At 47.2% G+C, this 14,450-nt stretch overlaps 2 protein-coding genes and 1 non-coding gene across 3 annotated transcripts; all 3 read right to left on the bottom strand.

The window, feature by feature from the left end:
* Positions 1–3,093: 3,093 nt before the first annotated feature.
* On the bottom strand, positions 3,094–7,519 carry Spmap1 (sperm microtubule associated protein 1). The gene is made up of 3 exons (XM_021178183.3): positions 7,184–7,519; positions 4,334–4,433; positions 3,094–3,343 (listed from the first exon to the last, which is right to left on the bottom strand). The coding sequence occupies exons 1-3, from the start codon at positions 7,388–7,390 to the stop codon at positions 3,183–3,185; spliced, it is 468 nt and encodes a 155-aa protein (XP_021033842.1). The 5' UTR covers positions 7,391–7,519; the 3' UTR covers positions 3,094–3,182.
* Positions 7,520–9,930: 2,411 nt separating this feature from the next.
* On the bottom strand, positions 9,931–14,190 carry Rpl23 (ribosomal protein L23). The gene is made up of 5 exons (XM_021176996.1): positions 14,112–14,190; positions 13,592–13,675; positions 13,120–13,248; positions 10,167–10,280; positions 9,931–10,066 (listed from the first exon to the last, which is right to left on the bottom strand). Exons 1-5 carry the CDS (start codon positions 14,122–14,124, stop codon positions 9,984–9,986), a joined length of 423 nt encoding a protein of 140 aa, XP_021032655.1. The 5' UTR covers positions 14,125–14,190; the 3' UTR covers positions 9,931–9,983.
* LOC115032663 (small nucleolar RNA SNORA21) lies at positions 13,425–13,561 on the bottom strand. Its single transcript, XR_003838294.1, has one exon. It is a non-coding gene; the product is annotated as a small nucleolar RNA SNORA21 (small nucleolar RNA).
* Positions 14,191–14,450: the final 260 nt, after the last annotated feature.

The raw sequence follows: 14,450 nt of genomic DNA, 5'->3' as shown, positions 1-14,450 counted from the left end.
TAGCTGGATGTGGTTGATAAAAGAATTTGACTGGGTATACATGCCTTTGATCCCTGTACTTGGTAGCTGAAGCAAGCCAATCTCTAGGAGTTTGAGAGGTAGGAATTAGACTTCTTTTTGGAAAAGACTGAAGGGGCGGCTCAACAAACTCAGAACTTCCGGGAACTCCGGTTTCCGGGGATCCAGCACCCTTGTCTTACCTCCATGGGTACCTACACACGTATCAGACACATACACTTTTAAAAACTGATGGTGTTGCACGATTGTAATCTCAACATTTAAAAGGCAGTTGGAGGGGGCTGGTGAGATGGCTCAGTGGGTAAGAGCACCGGACTGCTCTTCCGAAGGTCCAGAGTTCCAATCCCAGCAACCACATGGTGGCTCACAACCATCCTTAACGAGATCTGGTGCCCTCTTCTGGAGTGTCTGAAGACAGCTACAGTGTACTTACATATAATAAATAAATAAATCTTTAAAAAAAAAAAAAAAGGCAGTTGGAGGAGCCAACCATCAGACTGAGTCCAGGGACCCCGGTGAGGGAGCTGGCAGAAGGACTGGAGGAGCTGAGGGGAATTGCAACTGCATAAGAACAACATCTTCTGCTGACCGGACCACCCAGTGCTCCCAGAGACTAGACCACCAACCAAGGGGTGTACAGGGAGGGATCCATACATAGGTAGCAGAGGATGGCCTTGTCTGATGTCAATGGGAAAGGAAGCCCTTGGTCCTGTGGAGGTTTGATGCCCCAGCGTAGGGGGTATACTGGAGTGGTAGAGTGGGAGACTGTAGATGGGTGGGGGAGCACTCTCATAGAGGCAAAGGGGAGCAGGGAGAGGGCAGATGTGAGATATTAGGTTTGTGGAGGGGTAACCTGGAAGTGGAATATCATGAGACGTAAACAAATGGAATGATTAATTTTATTTAGTTAATTAGTTAGTTAGTTTTTCAAGACAGGGTTTCTCTGTATAACCCTGGCTGTCCTGTAGACCGGGCTGGCCTTGCACTCAGAAATCCGCCTGCCTCTGCCTCCCGAGTGCTGGGATTAAAGGCGTGCAGCACCATGCCCAGCTTCAAATTTATAAAGATCAATTGCCTTTCTTTTTAAAAAAATTAATCATTCTGCTGGGCGTGGTGGTGCACGCCCTTAATCCCAGCACTTGGGAGGCAGATTTCTGAGTGCGAGGCCAGCCTGGTCTACAGAGTGAGTTCCAGGACAGCCAGGGCTATACAGAGAAACCCTGTCTCAAAAAAAAAAAAAAAAAAAAAAAAGTTTGAGACGAGCCTGACCTAAATAGCAAATTTCAAGATGGCTAGGGCTTACGCAGTGAGACTCTGTCTCTAAATAAATATAAATGGAGAAGAAGGAGAAAGAAAAAAAAAAAAAAGGAGAAGCTATAGTCTTCTTCCTTTCCAGGGTCCAGTCTGGAACCAGAGCCTCACTCACACTAGGTTATTGCTCTACACTGAGCTGTAGCCCTAGCCCAAAGACTTTATGGTAATTGAAGCTCAAGTGGAGTTGTATGGTGACTTAGACTTATTGGTCCCTTGAAATGTGAGAGGACCAGCTTGTCCTGGCTAGGGACACTGGCTCTTAACTCCCACTTATGGAAAACAAAAGTTTGAGGGGGCACCCGGATTTGAACCAGGGACCTCTTGATCTGCAGTCAAATGCTCTACCCCTGAGCTATACCCCCTCACCTTGCTAGAGTCCTCTTCCTTGTCCACTTATGGTGAGTCACTATGGGCTGGTTCCACCCACATGAATGCCCTGGGGAGCTTTGTGTTCTCAAGCCTCACCTTTGTAGACACCGTCTGCTTTGTCTTTCTTGTTGGTCACCAAGGAACAGGGTGAGGACATGAAAGTGTGACAACTGATTGAAAAGGAAGTTGACATCCATTGTGAACAGAGAATCCTGTGATTTGGACTAATCTGTACCCCGGAAGGTTATCTTGTACCCCCTCCCCTCCAATGAATTGTGGATAAAGGAGATGGATGGAGCCCACTTTTTTATTTGTTTTTGTTCGGGGCTTGTTTGCTTGGTTGGTTTTGGACTAAAGATTGAACTTAAGGCCTCGAACATGCCAGCTAAGCTTTCTTACCACCACCACCACACTATAATTCTGCATCCCTTGACTATTTTAATTTAGACAGTGCCTCCCTATGTAGCCTGATCTAGCTATAACCATGCAATCCTCCTGCCTCTGCCTCAGCTAGCTGGAATTACAGACCCAACTCCCAGACACACTTAAAAATGTCAGTTAAAGCTGGGTGGTGGTGGCGAACGCCTTTAATCCCAGCACTTGGGAGGCAGAGGAAGGCAGATTTCTGAGTTCGAGGCCAGCCTGGTCTACAGAGTCAGTTCCAGGACAGCCAGGGCAATACAGAGAAACTCTGTCTCGAAAAACAAACAAACAAAAAAAAACAAAACAAACAAACAAAAAAGTCAGTTGGTTTTTTTTAATAGCAGATGTCATAACATCAGCGACATCATACTCTTTTTGAAATATGATACAGGGTCTCTCTACCATCCTTGCTGGCTTGGAACTCTCTGTGTCACCCGGGATGGCTTCACACTTTTGGAGGTCTTCCTGTTTCTACCTCCGTGGTACAGGATTACAAGTATGTGTATCATCATGCCCCAAGAGGCCCCACTGCCTATGCCTGCTGTGTTTTTGTTTTCATTTTGATTTATTGTCTCTTTGTCTTTTTTAAATGATGTTTTAATTGGGTTTGAGTATGTTTAGGGGCATACACATACCAGAGTACATGTGGAAGTGAGAAGGCAATTTGTAGTAGTCAGTGCTCTCCTACCCTCTGGGTCCTGGGAATAGAACTCAAAATTGTCATACACAGTTCCCTTCCCTGTTCTTAAAGTAAGTAGTGGCCAGCTTCTGGCCTCGCCTGCTGGTGCTTGGGGAGGGCTTTGTTGAGAACTGCGCTTGCGCTATCTACCTCTAGCTAACAAGGAAGCTCATTGGCAAAATCCCGGAAAACAGGAGCTTCCTTGGTTCTCTCCTCTCCAGAGCTGCAGTGAAACCAACGTGTTCCCTCCTCCCACCCCAGGAAAGAATGAGCACACCTGGACACACGAATGCAATCTTTAAAAATATAGAATATCGTTGACAGTTCATCTAAATATCTGTTCTTGAAGATGCAGGTCAAGCCCTGTGACGCAATGTCTTCAGAAAATGGGAAATGGCGTGACTTCTCCGAACACCGATGTGTGCTGGCGGAGGGCTGGAGTGTTCCGGCGGTAGCCGAATCGGCCATTTAAGCCCGTAGTGATGGCCTTCGGGTTGGCGTTGTAGTAGTCGTGACCACTCACCTGCTGGAGGGAATGCCCTTGGGGGAGAGGAGAGAGGCTGAGCCTACCGGCAGCATCCTCTTGCCTTCCCCCATTTAAACCCAGTGAGTCAGTTTAAAGCACAGTGGGACCCTGAGCCCCTTGAAAGAAATCAAGGGGGTTGGAGAGATGGCTCAGCCGTTAAGAGCACTATTCTTCCAAAGGTCCTGAGTTCAAATCCCAGCAACCACATGGTAGCTTGCAACCACCCGTAATGGGATCTGACGCCCTCTTCTGGTGTGTCTGAAGACAGCTGCAGTGTACTTAGATATAATAATAAATAAATCTTTAAAAGAAAGAGAGAATGAAACAAACAAACCAAGGGCAGTGAGGCCCAAGAGACAGAGATGACCTAGAAAGCAAGCTCTGCCCGAAGTGAGTCTACAAGAGAACTGTGAGTGTATGTGCTGGATCTGGGCTTGATTCCTAGGACGTGTAAGTATTCACTCTTGCCTCTATCCTATCCAATAAATGATATCAGTCTGATTACTCGGTGCAAAGGACATCATGTTAATCGTGTGTCCAAAAGGTGGTGGAGTTTGACGGAAGGAAGGTCATCCCTGCCAGAAAAAGTTAACCTTCCTTATCCATGGCTGCTAAACTAAACATGGTCAGGGAGCCAGAGTGTCTGTAGAGGAGGACACCACACACACACACACACACACACACACACACATCCCAGGTTTCAGGGTGGACAGAGGTAAAGCCCAACTCCATCTTGACTTTTTCCAGCAAATCAGTTTAAAATCACGCCTAGCAGATGAGTTGGACCACAGGGATAAGATGAGGCTGAGCAGCACACGACATCTAAGAAGTGTTCAGAAGTGAATAGTAAGCACGCTAACTGCTATCGCTCCCATACTACAGGATTCTGTCCTTAACCCTTTTCCCCAACCACGCCTCTCTGTAGCCCTGCCTCTCTAAGCTCTGGGGTTCATACTTTTTCCCTGTTGGGACAACGTGAGAATGGACAGTGAGGTGGCACTTGCCTGCTCCTGCCCAGTTCCTCCTATTGAGATATCGCTGTCCTTGACCAAAAATGTGGAAATAATCCACCATCCAGCCATCCCTTCCCGTGCCACCATGATCCTGAAAATGAAGGAAAGAAAAGGTCATCAGATCTGATGTCCCATGCAGTGACGTGCGAACTTCCTGGGGCTTCTTTGGGGAAGGGGGGAGAGTTCAGGGCCAGAAGAAACTGGAAGACAGATTCTATACACTAATGATGGGAACAGTTAGGTAAGGGCTCTGTTGCCACACAGTCTGGATCCTAACTTCAGTACTGCCATTAGCAAGCAGTGTGATCATAGGCCAATTTCATAGCTTCTCAGTCCCCAGGTTTCCTCCTTAGTAATTAATGAGAGGCTGCCATGAGGTTTCTTTGCCTTACTTTATAATTGACTTTGGATAATTGACTTCCTTTAGATAAAATGCCTACCGCAGTAAAGGCTAAATACACATATTTTGTTGTTTTGTGATACACTGTTGGGTATTTTTCTCAAGATGAGGGGCTCATGTAGTTCAAAGGAAGGCTTAAAGCTATTTAGTTGAGGGTGATCTTGAACTCCAGTCTTCCGTGTCCCCACCCTCATGTCTCTCAAGTTGCATACACCACCTCACCCAGCTCAAATATCTTTTTTTTTTCAATGTAGCTATCTTCAGACACACCAGAAGAGGGCATCAGATCCCATTACAGATGTTTATGAGCTACCATGTGGTTGCTGGGAATTGAACTCAGGACCCTCTGGAAGAGCAGTCAGTGCTCTTAACCTCTGAGCCACCTCTCCAGCCCAAGTTCAAATATCTTGTTCTCAGATCTTTATTCAAATAACAATATGCAGCATAGATGGTGACTTTGATGATTAAAAAAAAAAAAAACAAAACCCCAGGTGCTGGTGGCCCACACCTTTGATTCCAGGACTCAGAGGGAGAGGCAGGCAGATCTCTGAGCTCTAGGCCAATTTGGTCTACAGAGTAAGTTCAGGAATGCCAGAGATGCACAAAGAAACCCTGTCTCATAAAAAAAGAAAGAAAGTCCAGCACTTGAGAGACAGAAGCAGGTGGATTTCTGAGTTTGAGACCAGCCTGGTCTACAAAGTGAGTTCCAGGACAGCCAGGACTACACAGAGAAACCCTATCTCGAAAAACCTCCCCCACCCCCCCAAAAAAAAAGAAAGAAAGAGAGAGAGAGAGAAAGAGAGAGAGGGAAAGAGAGGGAGGGAGGGAGAGAGAGAGAGAGAGAGAGAGAGAGAGAGAGAGAGAGAGAGAGAGAATGAAGAATTAAATAAATAAAATTCATGTTAGGTGGCATAAACCACTAATCCCAACATCATTCAGAAAGCAGAGGAAGAAGGATGCTTCATGTTAGAGACTAACCTGGACTACACAGCCAGACTGTAGCTCCAAAACAAAAAACAAAAAAAATAAAAATACTGACATTCTTTGACATACACATCTCTGGCTCCTGTTATCAATGTGAGACAGATTATGTGTGTCTATGCACAGGCACTGTACATATAGGCACACACAATATTATGGACCACAGAAATCCCCCAGATCTGTTCCTAGTGCAACCTGGGAGGCCCTTTTTGCCTTCAGATCACTGAAATCAACACATACTAAAGGCAAAAAAGTATTGTGGATAGCTAGTTATATTTGATGTTAATTCCCGTGAGGGGCTGTGAACAAGGAATGGGTCAACACTCTCTCCTGATTTCATGTAACCCTGCTTCCCACCTTAATAAAAGAGAACTGATGATTGGGTAGATAAAAGGGAAGGTGGAGCAGAGGTGGGAAGAGAAGGAGAAAATGGGAGAGAGAGAGGATGCAGAAGAGGAGGAAGAAGAAAAGCAGAGCACATGGCCTGGAGAAACCGCAAGTTCTATCTAAGGGGTCTCATAGATATGGAAGTTGGTAGTGTAGCAGTAGATCTGCCCAATCTAGGCACACAGCATGTATTCATATTAACTGAGTCATGTTTTCATTGACAGGGCATATTTGGGTTGGAGATTTACTGCAACAGGGAGGCAGAGGCATGACAGGTGATGTGGGCTAGACCCCTGCATTCCCAGCCATTAGTTTTTTTTTTTTTTTAATGGGTGGGGGTGTGCCTGACCTCCTCCATGTGAGGCAGAGGCAGGTATTGTACCAGTAAGCTACATCCTCAGCCCTACTCCCAGTCACTAGACTGAGGATCAGTTGAGCATAAGAGTTCAAGGACAGCTTGTGATACAGCGAGACTACATCAAAACAAGAAGTAAAAAAAATTTAAAAAGTGTTGGGAGAAATGATCTGTCAGTGAACAGCCTGAGATCTAGGATCCTGTATAAATAGGATGTCCGCAGAGGTGGGGCAATGGCTTCCCTTGGGCTCATAGGTGCAAGCCAGCTTTAACCCGGTGACTGTGACAGCACAGGACAAGGCAATCCCCTTTGGTTCACAAAGCTTATTGGGAGTTTCTGTGGATTTTGAAGATCCGCAGTGAGGTCACAGCTAAGCGGCCCCTGTGACGTCACAAAGACAAAGAAACCTATTTGTAGAGACTCGGCTTTGCGCCTTAGCCTCCCCTCTCAGAAACAAGAAATGAGACTGTAAATGGGTGGGGTTCTGGGTAGAAAGGACCAAATGAGCTCAGCACCAGCACTCCTCACTCATCCTGCTCCTCCTCTAACTCACCAAAACAGCCGCAGGGTGCGGGCCTCAGCGGTGCACAGCGCCCCGCAGCGCAAGGCCCAGAATTAGAGGGGTGCGAAACCTCGAAGTCCTGGGCCACCAGGGCCCACACCCGCGCGAGCTGACTGCCTGAAGTCGCAGGTGCTCCGCGATGCTCCCACACCTACCTGATCAGTTTTCCGCAAAATGGGCGGAACCACGCGGCTCCGGAAGTACCGACGACTGTGGTGGTCCAGTTGAGGATTATAAGGCGGAATTGCCGACCACAGCTTGGGCCTCATGATGCTGTAGGCTTGGGCCATTGTGCTCACAGCTACTCCATCCAAAACAAAAGACTTTTCGAGTCGCAGAGGACTGTTATAACAACGAGCCATCCTAACCACCGCAGCCTTCGAGAGTCTTGAGAGCTTTCTGAGAGTCTTAGATGGGGACTTCACTGAGCATTGTTACGTCTGTCAATTACCTCCCTGAGACACAAACCCTATTGTTATTTCAGGGTCCCCACCACGCCCATCTTATCGTGATGCAAGGAAGGCTTTATGCATGTGCATAGTAGGAAAGCACTCTATACCAAGCTGCTACAACCGGAGTCTTTTGCTTACACTTATACAAACACGTTTTAACATTTCATATGTATATGTGAGTGCAGGTGTGCCCGAGTGGGAGTTGTGTGGTAACTGAGCCGGTGGTAGTGGCAGCGTCAAGACAGCCAGGGCTACACAAAGCCAAACCAAACCAACAACAAATGGTAATCGAACAGTTCCTCTACAAAGCAGTGCAGTCCAGCATTTCCAGCATCGACACTCAGACTTAGTAAATTTCCTGGCTGACTTTTCCTCATTTGGCCACAATTTGGCCAAATCTTCTCAGAACCCTCCTAAGATCAGTCTAAGTAGCTAAGGTTTAGAAGGGTCTCTGCAAACCAGACATGGTGGGGGCTCACTTGTTTTTTTCTTTTTCTTTTTTTGAGACAGGGCTTCTCTGTCTCGCTGTAACTGGCTTTGTAGATCAGGCTGGCCTCGAACTCAGAAATCTGCCTGCCTCTGCCTCCCTAGTGCTGGGATTAAAGGCACGTGCCACCCAGCCCTGCAAGCCTCAAGTTTTTGATAGCCATAGTGTTGCTATTACAGGCACGTGCTTACTCTTACTGAGTACGGAGTGGTTACAGGAACTCCTTACTCAGTAGTTCCACTTGGATACTTTGTCCAGCAGGGCCTCAAAAATGTACTAACTCTGCTGGCTTCAAGGAACACAGCTAAGGGCTTTTATGTTCATGACTTTTATCCCAGTACTGGGGAGGTAGAGACCAGCCGGGACTTCCAGGGCAGTTAGAGAAACCATGTCCTGAAAAATAAAAGGCAACACAAGGTCCGATAGCCTGCATTATAAAAGTTTGACAGGTATGGGACACAATACTGCCTACTCTTAAGAGGACATGGGGCATGCCGGGCGTGGTGGCGCACGCCTTTAATCCCAGCACTCGGGAGGCAGAGGCAGGCGGATTTCTGAGTTCGAGGCCAGCCTGGTCTACAAAGTGAGTTCCAGTACAGCCAGGGCTATACAGAGAAACCCTGTCTCGAAAAGCCAAAAAAAAAAAAAAAAAAAAAAGAGGACATGGGGCTCAAATGACACCTGTTATAGGGGATGACTTCCTCTGGCCCAAGGGCTGGTACACATTCCAGCACCCCCACACCTAAATGCAGAAGCAGGATTTTAAAGTAGGCCAAAGGTGGGTAAATATAGCAAGTACTACACATGACAGGGCTGACCCTAAATGTAGAGATCTGTCTCTAGGTGGTTAGACATCACTACAGGACAACTTTCTATACATCATTCTGTGGACATTTTTTTTCTATTCTTTTCAAAAGATTTATATGTATACAGTATTCTGCCTGCATAACTACAGGCCAGAAGAGGGCAGCAGATCCCATTAGTTGGTTATGAGCCACGTGGTTGCTGGGAATTAACTCAGGACCTCTGGCAGAGCAGCCAGTGATCTTAATCGCTGAGCCATCTCTCCAGCCCTATTTTTTCATTCTGAAAAAAGTGCACAAGTGTTAAGTACCTTAATCAACCACAGCCATGGAAAGGTGACCTCTGGCTAATGACCAGATGACCTAGGCATCTGCACTCAAGCACAGGGCTCCTGTACACAACACTTAAGTAGCCATCCAGGCTCACATTAGGTTACCTTCAAGGTTGTTCTCAATGAAGCACACACAAACACAATGAACACACCATTCTACTTTAGGGACCCAAAACCCAAGATAATTTATCATAGTGCATGTTTTGCTCTAATATTTATCTGTGTTATCATGTGTACCTGGTCCCAGCAAAGAGCTGAAAAGAAGGCATTGGTTTTTTTTGTTTTGTTTTTTTTTTTTTTTTTTGGTTTTTTCGAGACAGGGTTTCTCTGTGTAGCCCTGGCTGTCCTGGCACTCACTTTGTAGACCAGGCTAGCCTCGAACTCAGAAATCCGCCTGCCTCTGCCTCCCGAGTGCTGGGATTAAAGGCGTGCGCCACCACGCCTGGCTGTTTTTGTTTTTTAATTGAAGTTACAGCTACCACGTGGGCATTGAGACATGGACTTTCTATAAATGAATCTTTAGAGCTGGTCCATCTGGACAGCCCTTACTTAACCTGGAAAGTGAAGAAGTTCTGCCCTGAACTGAAATCTAAGTTTCCTTCTGCAAAGCTGATATTGGAAAAGGAGTCAAGAAGACCAGTTCTTGGGCTGGTGAGATGGCTCAGTGGGTAAGAGCACTGGACTGCTCTTCTGAAGGTCTGGAGTTCAAATCCCAGCAACCACATGGTGGCTCAAAACCATCCATAACAAGATCTGACTCCCTCTTCTGGAGTGTCTGAAGACAGCTGCAGTGTACTTACATATAATAAATAAATAAAAAAAGACCAGTTCTCAGAGCAAAGACTTTTTAATGAACATTATTTTACAAACACACTGGAGAATCATGCAATGCTGCCTGCGTTGGATGCGATCCTGGGCCACAAGTCTGCACACTCCTTTGCCACTGGACCTGTGATAGCAGAACCTGTATGGAAGAGAAAACAGGTCAGACAGGGTCCTTGTCCTGTGACTCTTCTAGAGTCACCCAGCAGAAACGTACAGTGATGGCTTAAACCTCCACATACCTTTCATCTCTCCTTTATTGTTTACTATGACCCCTGCATTATCTTCAAAGTAAAGAAACACCCCATCTTTTCTTCGATATGACTTTCGTTGTCGAATTACCACTGCTGGATGTACTAAAGACAAAAAAGAAAGGGCAGTAGTCACTAACTAAGCAGAAAAACCTCTCCATAGAATGCCACACCATGAAATTCCCATTAGCTACTGGCAAGGATAAGAATGTAAACATCCAGGGCTGGCAGGATGGCTCAGTGGTTAAGAGCGCCGACTGCTCTTCCGAAGGTCCCCCGAGTTCAAATCCCACAACCATTGGTAAAGAAATCTGATGCCCTCTTCAGAGGAGTATCTGAGGAAAGCTACAGTGGACTTACATATAATAATAAACCTTAAAAATTAATCCCAGCATTTGGGAGGCAAAGGCAGTATTTCTGAGTTGGAGGCCAGTCTGGTCTACAGAGTGAGTTCCAGGATAGCCAGGGCTATACAGAGAAACCCCACAATTGATAGGGCTTTCCCTACAAATGCCAGATTTTACATATAGCACCTTGTTTGCCAACCAAACACTAAGACAAGCCATTACTAGTGTTTGCCGTGTTCATCAATCTATGTAGACAGGATTTTGTTACTGTGCCTACTGATGAGGAAGTTCTACTATAGCTTTAAACTTTGACTTTGCCCAAGTTGTCCATTATTAAATCACCTCTGAAAAAAGTGGCATTTGCATTTAAACTGTCTGCATTAAGGAGCTTTCCCAGCATGATGTTTTCCTTTTTTTTTTAAATTTATTTATTTATTACATGTAAGTACACTGTAGCTGTCTTCAGACACTCCAGAAGAGGGCGTCAGATCTCGTTACGGATGGTTGTGAGCCACCATGTGGTTGCTGGGATTAGAACTCTGGACCTTCGGAAGAGCAGTCGGGTGCTCTTACCCACTGAGCCATCTCTCCAGCCCCCAGCATGATGTTTTAATGGATCAAAACACAACTAAACAGCCAATGCTACAAGGACTATTTAGAAAACTATACAGCCACTGAAAATGATTTGGTAGTCTACTAGTTGCTTACAGAGTCACTGAATGACAATGGACCATTAATTGTCAAGACTACATCACTTTGGGGCCTTACTGAAGTCAGACAGGACACATAATATGGCCCATCTCTTTAAAGTCTAAGAGCTGGAAGCTGAGGTCTCACTAGTACCCACAAGCATTTTTTCTGTGTTAGGGACTGATCAAGGCCTTGCACAACACACTAGGCCAAATGGTCTACCATTTAGAGTTCTCAGGGGGCTGGAGCGCTGGCTCAGCGGCTAAGAGCATTGAGTGCTCTTCCAGAGGTCCTGAGTTCAATTCCCAGTAACTACATGGTGGCTCACAACCATCTGTAATGGGATCTGACGTCCTCTTCTGGTGTATCTGAAGATGGTTTCAGTGTACTCAAGCAAAAATAAATAAATAAATAAATCTAATCCTAGTTACTCAGGCAAGCCTTGAACTTACAATCTCCCTGCCTAGGTCTCCAGAACAACTGGAGTTAAGTCTAGTACCACCTGGCCTGTTTAAAGGTAGTTAAGAATCAGACTTTAATCCCAGCACTTGGGAGGCGGAGGCAGGTGGATTTCTGAGTTCAGGGACAGCCTGGTCTACAGGGAGTTCCAGGTCAGCCAGGGATACACAGAGAAACCCTGTCTAGAAAAACAAAAACAAAACAAACAAACAAAAACCCCAAGAACAAAAACACTGACCAAGCCTGTTACCTGACACACACTAAGGATATCCCTCTCCCTCCTATTGGAGACAACAGTGTGTGGAGCTGTCATCATACCACAGGGTAAGGGGCCATGCTCTGCTCTTCACTGACAGCTTCCCGAGCCACCAACCAGGCCCTAGAAGTGTTCTGAGAAGAGGATAAGTCCTGGTAGACTCATAGTAGCCACACTAGAGTAAGTTTGGCTACAATGTCACCGTCCCCTCAAGTATTAGAGTGGAGCAGTGAAAGGACTCTGAACTAAACGCTGGCTCCTATGGAAACAGTGTTGCTAGGAAGCAGCCCCACAGGCCTCACTTGCACTACACCAAAGGACTTCGAGAACATCTCTAGAAAAAGAACAGTGCTTGATAGAACTAGGAAGCTGAGGTGGGTAGGTCTGAGCTCAAGGACAGACAAACCTACAGTGAGATCCTGCCAAGAAAGTTCTACAGCTGGAACACTCAAGGCAGAGAGGAGGTTCTGAGGTCTGTTCATCTATACGATGAGAACACATCTCAGGGTAGTTAATAAGCCAATAGTCAGCTCCCAGTATAGTGTCTATCACAAGAGGAACAGGCCTCTGGATGATGTGCCTGCTTCCAGGTGTTCAGACAACAACCCACAAAAATACACCCATTTCACACTGTCATCTGCACTGACAGCTAGGGACAGACAACCAACTGAAGATCTTTTCTGGTAAGACTACGTAGTCTACTACAGGGGAAGAACTTAGCCAGGTGAGTGGCAGATTACATAGCAAGAAAAGGCTGAAAAGACCCTAATTAGAGAAACAACAAAGCGTTCTGTAGACCGCAGCAGTCAAACATGTGGCCGTGCCTGTAAGCCCAACACTGAGGTCCAGCCTGTGCTACCAAGTCAAGCCTTGTCTCAAACAGGGAGCTGAGGTATTGATCTCACAGCCTCTCACATGTGTAGGTTACTTAGGGGCCTTGACAGCCACAGAATTAAGATCCCATCTTCCAACACCCAGAGAACTTCTACCTTCCACCATGACTTAAGGGAGCCTCCCAGCGGGGCGTGGTGGCACACGCCTTTGATCCCAGCACTTGGGAGGCGGAGGCAGGTGGATTTCTGAGTTTGAGGCCAGCCTGGTCTACAAAGTGAGTTCCAGGACAGCCAGGGCTATACAGAAAAACCCTGTCTCGAAAACAAAAACAAAAAAAGGAGCTCTCCTCCCCACTCACCCTTTTTCCTTAGTTCTGGTTTGCCTTTCTTAACTGTGGCCATCACCATGTCCCCCACACCAGCAGCAGGAAGTCTGTTCAGCCGTCCCTTGATTCCCTTCACAGAGATGATATACAAATTTTTGGCTCCTGTAGGAAAAAACAAACACAAGTAAATTTTGTATGAGACCGGCAGAATTCACAATATGGAGTCAGCCAAGGCTACACACCAAGTAACTCAGTCTCAGAAAAGCATGAACACAAACAAACCAAAACAAACCGTTTTCGTAAAACTCCTCGGGCTTGCAAGCAATCTCTCAGAAGTGTCTTGTCACAACACCGATTGAAGTTAAACAACACAACACGTTGCCACTTCACCCAAAAGTGGTGTTTTTCACTCTGCCCCTTCTTGACGGCTCAGTGGGTCACTAGCAAAAGGCTCACTGAGTGCTTTTAAAAGGGGACGGTGGCAGGACGCGGCCCAAGGCCTCACCTGTGTTGTCCGCACAGTTGATCACAGCTCCAACCGGAAGACCCAGGGAAATCCGGAATTTCGCTCCGGAGGACCCACCGCGTCCTGCGGGGAGGGAAACAGACAGGACAAGGGTCCACATTCGGTCTCAGAGCTCCCAGCTATAACCCACCGCACACGCTTCGCCGAGGGCCGGCCGCTCCCCGGCTACCACGCACTTGTCACGGAACCCGGCCGTGCCCATTTTTAGCATCCTCCTGCGGAGGAAGGAGACTGCGAGGTTCCAATCTCATCTGCACTTTCGGGGACTGCAGAAGATCGCCCAGTCCCGTCGACCCCATGTTCCGCTCCTACACCAGCTCAACACCAATGGCGCCGCCCTCTTTCGGGGCTCCCTCTAGGCCTCCGCGGTGCCCCCATCTTCTCTCTCTCCCGGCCCGGGACTGCAAACTATCACCGCCCCCGGGGGCCGTCGCCAAGGGACGGGCGGGCCGTCCCGCGCGGCAGATGCCAACGGATCCCCAAACTCAAAATCCCTCACCTCGCTTCGACATCTTGAGCGCCCGGAAAGAGTCAGAAAGGAAGTTGGTACAGGGGACACTGGGATATGAACGGGAGGCCCCGCCCACTCAGCCACGTGACCGGGCCTCGTCCAGCCTGCCTCCCTCCCCGGGTCGCAGCTAGATGACGTAAAAGGCCTGGGCCTCCGCGGGACCGCTCTGCGTGGGAAAGCTGCGCTTGAGTTGTGTAGGCGCGAGTAATTTGGGGGCTCCTCCCAACGCCTCGGAAGTAATTGGAGATATGGACAAATTGCCTTTTGGCTTTTTAAAATTTGCTTAGAGCTTTTTTTCTTTTAAGCTGTGGCCAAGCCCTTCTCTAG

Source organism: Mus caroli, unplaced genomic scaffold (assembly GCF_978045245.1).
Source record: "Mus caroli unplaced genomic scaffold, Mus_caroli_1 scaffold_13, whole genome shotgun sequence".
NCBI classification, from domain to species: Eukaryota; Metazoa; Chordata; class Mammalia; order Rodentia; family Muridae; genus Mus; species Mus caroli.
Note: the sequence above shows the minus strand (reverse complement) of the source record. Positions and strands in the feature narration are given on the sequence as shown.

Coding starts and splice junctions, on each gene's coding strand:
- Spmap1 (XM_021178183.3), bottom strand. CDS start 7,390: ATGGCTCGTTGTTATAACAGTCCTCTGCGACTCGAAAAGTCTTTTGTT. Junction 4,434..7,183: donor TTTTGCGGAAAACTGATCAG/GTAGGTGTGGGA, acceptor CTTCATTTTCAG/GATCATGGTGGCACGGGAAG. Junction 3,344..4,333: donor GAGGAACTGGGCAGGAGCAG/GCAAGTGCCACC, acceptor CTCTCCCCCAAG/GGCATTCCCTCCAGCAGGTG.
- Rpl23 (XM_021176996.1), bottom strand. Junction 10,281..13,119: donor ACCAGAACTAAGGAAAAAGG/GTGAGTGGGGAG, acceptor TTTTGTCTTTAG/TACATCCAGCAGTGGTAATT. Junction 10,067..10,166: donor CAATAAAGGAGAGATGAAAG/GTATGTGGAGGT, acceptor TCTTCCATACAG/GTTCTGCTATCACAGGTCCA.